At 47.9% G+C, this 6,000-nt stretch overlaps 1 protein-coding gene across 1 annotated transcript; it reads right to left on the bottom strand.

Moving 5' to 3' along the window:
• Positions 1 to 714: 714 nt before the first annotated feature.
• Positions 715 to 4,732, bottom strand: LOC123108404 (phospholipase D beta 1). Its single transcript, XM_044530199.1, has 10 exons — positions 3,620 to 4,732; positions 3,329 to 3,445; positions 3,045 to 3,239; positions 2,702 to 2,950; positions 2,553 to 2,621; positions 2,317 to 2,464; positions 1,939 to 2,087; positions 1,647 to 1,817; positions 1,322 to 1,519; positions 715 to 1,238 (listed from the first exon to the last, which is right to left on the bottom strand). Exons 1-10 carry the CDS (start codon positions 4,523 to 4,525, stop codon positions 945 to 947), a joined length of 2,496 nt encoding a protein of 831 aa, XP_044386134.1. The 5' UTR covers positions 4,526 to 4,732; the 3' UTR covers positions 715 to 944.
• Between the last annotated feature and the right edge of the window lie 1,268 nt (positions 4,733 to 6,000).

Here is a 6,000-nt window from a genome sequence, read left to right as displayed (position 1 = left end):
ATTAGTCCCTAGGCTCGTGTGATGCTCGGGATTAAGATCGTGGGGCTGAAATGGAACGGCTACACGGATACACGAACTAGGTAGGATTCACCAAATATGTTGCCTTCAAACTATTCTAACCTGTGCTTTCAAGTAAACTAACATGTCCTTCCCCATCCCCTAGAAAAACATGTGCTTCCACGGTATGCTTCACTTTCGAGGAAGCACAAATGTGCTTCATGCAGAAGCACATGTGTGGTTAAATTTTTGGGGAAGCACAACTATGCTGATGGGTCTAAACTGTTTGACGTTCGATTTGCTGATCTAGATTCAAACAGTTTTTTCACTTACATATGTGAGCTATTTAAAAAAACTGCCCACAGTCTACCATTTCGGTCTCTGATTATTTGATCCATGCTTTAAAAAAATTACCCAAAGTAAGATCTTTTTTTTTGAAGTGTGTCCGATTCAGGAACTGTTTTTGCCATCCTCTTGGTCTTGACGTGCTCTTCGATACATGATCAATGTGGAATATGTTTTGAAATTTTCATTTATGGAAACTCGAATGAAACGGCTTTGTAAGCAATGTGTAAATGTTAACCAAATTTGGCGAAATGCTCAAGCATTCACAAAATCATGCGAAATATATCTAAATATTATTGGAAAACTTGACGCGGCCAAAGGAAATGAACCGTGGAACTTGTTTGAAATTGCGTATTTCAAAACAGAAAAACAAACGTGTTGAAAACATTTTTTCCCTGGAAGTATGTTCAGCTCAGCAAACACTGCTCAAGCATGCGTGAAAATATTGTGAAGAAACCCATGCGAACATACGTTTTTTTTACCGGAGAAAGAGCATAAAACTGCGGGGAACACTAATTTGGGCTGTCTCTCTCTTTGCATCTGGACCACTAATTTGTTAATCGTGCGTCTATGAATGCTTAGTGCCCTACTAGTAGAAGAGATCATATGGTGAGGTTCTCCTGGATGCCGGAGAAGGAGCCGCAGATGTTGCCGCCGACGTCCGGGAAGGCGGCGCACCCCTGCAGCGGCCCGACCTTGCCGTTCCACTCGACGGCGACGGGGTACCTGATGAGGTGCCCCCGCATCTCGGTCACCTCCTCCGCCACGAACCGCTTCCAGTTGGCGTCCCCGATGCCCCGCACCCGCCGCACGCACTCCAGCGTGTCCGGCCGCTCGAAGCTCGCCTCCACGCCCCCGATGTGCTCCGCCCACAGCGACATCCTGTACCCGTATATCTGCAGCGACATTCCAGTTCGTCAGTCGTTGTAGATTTATGATGATGAGGTGAGGGAATGGATTTGGTTGGCTGGCTGGTTGCCTGTCCGCGGGGAGCGGAGAACATGTTGGACCAGGTGTAGTGGGGCTGGTACGCGCCCATGGCGATCTCGGTGTCCCTCGTCCCCTCCATGGACCTCTGGTTGATGTTGGCCGACCCGATGATCACGTACTCGTCGTCCACGATCATGCCCTTGGAGTGCACGTACACCATGAACCTCCTGTTCTTCCTAGCTTGGTCCTGAACCATCACAAAGACAGGTCTGATCGAGTACTGCTACTGGGTAATCTTTCAGAAAGAGTGGCTCCTGGTAGTGCTGCCATTGCTACAGAATTTCAGCTGCTTGCAATCCCTGATTCTCACTCACCTGAGGGTTGGTGGGTGAAAATGCATCGGCGAAAGCGTTGGCATTTTCCACCGCTTCTCGGTTGCCGAGGCAGAAGAAATTCAGGTAGTCCTGTGGGTCATATGAACCATTCAGTCCCGTGTCTTTCAGTGCCTTGTAGATTATCTCGTACATCATCTGCATCGTTTTTTTCTGCATTGGCCAGGACGACACATATGAATAGAAGCAGCTATACTTCAAACTTGACAGAGCATAATGAAGGTTAGTAGAAGCTGCTATGCTTTAGAGACATTGAGAGAGATAAAGAACCTACCTGCCAGTAAAGAATTCTCTGTGTAGGAGCACCGGTTGGGTTGCCTTCAGGCCACATCGGAATTATTATGTAGGCCGAAAATCTCTCGTTCGCGTAGATCTTGTTAGCAATTTTCAGGGCTACCTCGATCGGTATTAAATTATTCGCGCCTGCAAGAAAACGAATTTCAGAGTCCGGGGCTGCCAGAAATTTAAGTACCCGGCATATTTGTTGCTGGCATGATGTGGGAAATTAACGTATCAGTTTTTTTTTTAATTTGGTGACCTGCACTAGTTCATCAAGAACAAAGAGATAGCAAAGTCGACACTAAAGACTAAACAAGACAACCTAGCATGCCATTAAGATCAACTGAAAGAAACTGTACTAGTCCTTGCTTACCAAGATCTCTATGTGAATCCCATTGAAATGAAGAGCCAAGGAAATACTGATTTTCAATATAGATGAAGTGTTGGGCTGCTCGGATGGCAGTAACGTAGGCTGTGTGTATGCTCATATCGATTAGTACATTTTTCCCGCAAACAAGATTCTGTCAAGAAAGCAAAAGTTGTCTATCAGGTAAAACAAATGGAGCTCTCAACACAGTTATGGTCAGGTGAAAACTGTATTTCAGTTACCTGAATGGTTGCTTCTCGTGGATCCTTCGGAAAAGCCTTGACGGAGTTCGAGTCGATCGATCGGAAAATCTGCAATCCAAAGTAAAACTGTTCAATGTTTCGACAGACGACTTTGGTTGGAAACTCTGGAATACTATGGAAGATCTTACCTGAACATCCCATCTCTCTGTGTCATTGTCATTGGAGTATACATCGTCGTCAATAGCTGCCATCTCGGATATCTTTTCGATCCAGAGCAACGTGTCATTACATGATTTCGACAATTTCTTGGACCCATGGCGCTTGGATGATTTTGACCAACGCTCCTCAAAGTTCTTCAGGACATCGAATGCTGCCGGGCCATCGATCTTGGAATGCAAATCATGCCATGGTTCTCTCGGCCCACGCTCATCAGTTACCTGCATCGACACAAGCGGCCCATTAGGCTATCAAATGTAGAATTGATACATGAAAACCTCCAGCAGAGTTCAGATCATATTCAGGAGTTCTCACCGCGAAGTTTGGGTTGTAATAATCCTCCTTGTGCACTGTGTGAAGAGTGTGAAACAGATTGTGCCTTGGAGTGTCATATCTCCCACCACATAGATCAAGGCCTCCGACGAAAGCGACTATCTTCCGTTTACCATTGCCGGCATCGGCGTCGACGATCACCGTTTTCTGATGGTGGGTAAAAATAGTTCCTGTCTCCTGGTTTCCAATGGTTGCCATCATCAGCTCATTGCCCATACAGATAATATCTAAGTAAGTTTATTTCCTCGGATGAAATGAAATACAACCTTTTGCTTAACCCAGCTGTGCCTTTTCCCGGCAGATCGTGAGCAGAGCAGTATCTGAACCGAAGAATGCTTGAAAAATCTACGTGTCTCCTCATCTCGTGTGCCCATGTAACCTTCCTACATATGACCATGGCATGTCATAATTTACATATGCAAAGTATTCTTATCACTTCATTCAAATTCATCAAAGCCAACGATGAAATTTGAGCAGAATTCGGATAAATGACATGAACATATATAAATTGTAGATTCTGCAGCATTTTAATTAAATCGACATCTGAATTCAGTTACCATCTGGATGCCAAGGACGCTTCTCGACGTGGGATCGTCCCAGACGAGCAGCAGCACCCGGACCCCCTCCTGCGACTTCTTCTTGAGCAGATCACCCAGCGGCCGCGCCTTGTCGCCGTCGCGCACCAGGTGGATCGTGTGGAACACCGACCACCCGGTGATGTAGATGAGATGCTTCGCCTCCGACATGGCGTCGTACACGTCGTGCCAGCACTGCCCGTGCCGGTAGAGCTCCCCGTTCCCGAGCCGGATCTCCGGCAGGCACTGCCCGTCGCCGGGCACGTGCGCGTCCTGGTACAGCGTCACCCGCCCGCCGCGCCGGAGCGGGAAGTAGGTGTTGGGCACGCCGGGGAAGTCCGGGCCCGGCGTCACGCCGTGGCTGTACATGGTGAGCCTCGCCACGGGCACGTACTGCACCGACATCCGCAGCGTCGCGCCCGGAGCGCACGGCTTCCCGGACGGCTCCAGCACCGGGTACACGCCGTCCACGCGGTCGCCGGCCAGGAGGGACTCGGCGGGGACCGCCACGGCGCCGATGAGCTCCGCCCCGATCACGTCGCTGTCCTTCACGACGAAGCTCACGGCGGCGGCCTCGTGCGCCACGGGCACCAGGAAGTGCTGCCGCCACTTGGGGTTCTCGTCGTCCTGGATCACGTGGGTGCGCGCCACCGTGGCGGAGCCGACCAGCACGGTGACGTAGGGGTCGCTGGTGGACTTGGCGCCGGGGTCGGAGGTGCAGCTCTTGAGGAGGCCGCCCATGGTGTTGGACAGGATGTCCTTGTTGGGGAGGTTGCACGCCTCGTCGATCCAGATGTCCAGGCTGCCGTGGAGCAGCACCGCCCGGTGGTTAGACGACGTCGACGCCAGCAGCGCCGCCGTCGTCCGGCAGTCCTCGTCGTCCGACATCGCCGCCGCTGCTGCTGGATCGATCGCCCGCGCGCGCACGACGATCGATCTGTGTCTCGATTCCTACGCACGTCTAGCCTGCGGATCGGTTGGTGGTCTCGCGTTGTTGCCGCGATGATCCCCTAGTCGCTGCGCACGCGTCTGCATGTGCCGGCACCGCGACCGCGTCAGCATGCAGCATGGTCTCTCCTTCTCCCCCGTTGTTCGGGAAAAAAATTCTATGAGACCAGGTCTTGCGCGAGATCCATTCTGATGAATGACATGTAGCATTCACAAATCACAAAGTATCCCCCACCCCCTACTTAAAATCAGGGGGAGAGAGATTAGATGCTTTGTGATTTGTGAATGCCACGTGTCATTCATCAGGACGGGTCTCACCTGCTAACCGTGAGACCTGGTCTCATAATTTTTTTCCGTTGTTCGGTGCTGGTGGCGGATCGCGGAAAAAAATTCTATGAGACCAGGTCTCACGGATTAGCAGGTGAGACCCATCCTGATGGATGACACGTGGCATTCACAAATCACAAAGCATCCACCCCACCCCCCACCTGAAATCAGGGGGGGAGAGATTAGATGCTTTGTGATTTGTGAATGCCACATGTCATTCATCAGGGCGGGTCTCACCTGATTTATATGAGACCTGGTCTCATATAATTTTTTTCCGCGGATCGTAGCTGCTTCCCCTAAAATGTAGGGGAGGTTTTTTTTTCTTTCCTTTTGTTGGAAACATACTAATTCCTTATGTCTCCCAAAACATTGCCACATTTCGATTTCTTGTGTCTCCCAAAACATTGCCACATAGAAATATACTACAAGATGATTAATCTTAGGACCCGAATATCCAGCGACCGTCAGATTTTTAGGCATAGCAAGTCGAATGTTTTTCATGGCAAATTTTTTTGTCAAGGATTGCATGTTTAATTGACGAGTATGCCAAATCCGCGTGAGTTCTTTTTCTTTTTCTTTTTTGCCAGAAAATTGCTGGACTTGCAAACTAAATTTGACATCATCGTGTCAATAAAAATTGCCATGAAAAACTTTAGATAAAACATAAACAGCATGCAGAAGAAAAAGAAAAAGAAAAAAAAGATAACGAACTTGATGAAGATAAAACTTGAAAAGAGCTTTGTCAAAGGATCCTTCATCACCAGAAAGTTCCTGAAAATAGAAAAAAAAAGAGAGAAAAATAACTACTGTAGACATTGGACATGATCCATCTTCCGCAAAGTCATTAGGCACGAATGGTTTACCAATAGAATCTGCACACTTGAAAGATGATACTAACGAAACATCCTGGTGAGAGACTTTCCGAAGCTTACCCATTAAACTAAACCGATGAATTACAGAGTTAAAACATGAACATTACACTACAAATTAGGCGCAAAAAATACATTATATATATATATATATATATATACATATATATATATATACATACATATATATATATATATATATATATATATATATATATA

Source organism: Triticum aestivum, chromosome 5A, assembly GCF_018294505.1.
Source record: "Triticum aestivum cultivar Chinese Spring chromosome 5A, IWGSC CS RefSeq v2.1, whole genome shotgun sequence".
In the NCBI taxonomy this organism is placed as follows: domain Eukaryota; kingdom Viridiplantae; phylum Streptophyta; class Magnoliopsida; order Poales; family Poaceae; genus Triticum; species Triticum aestivum.
Note: the sequence above shows the minus strand (reverse complement) of the source record. Positions and strands in the feature narration are given on the sequence as shown.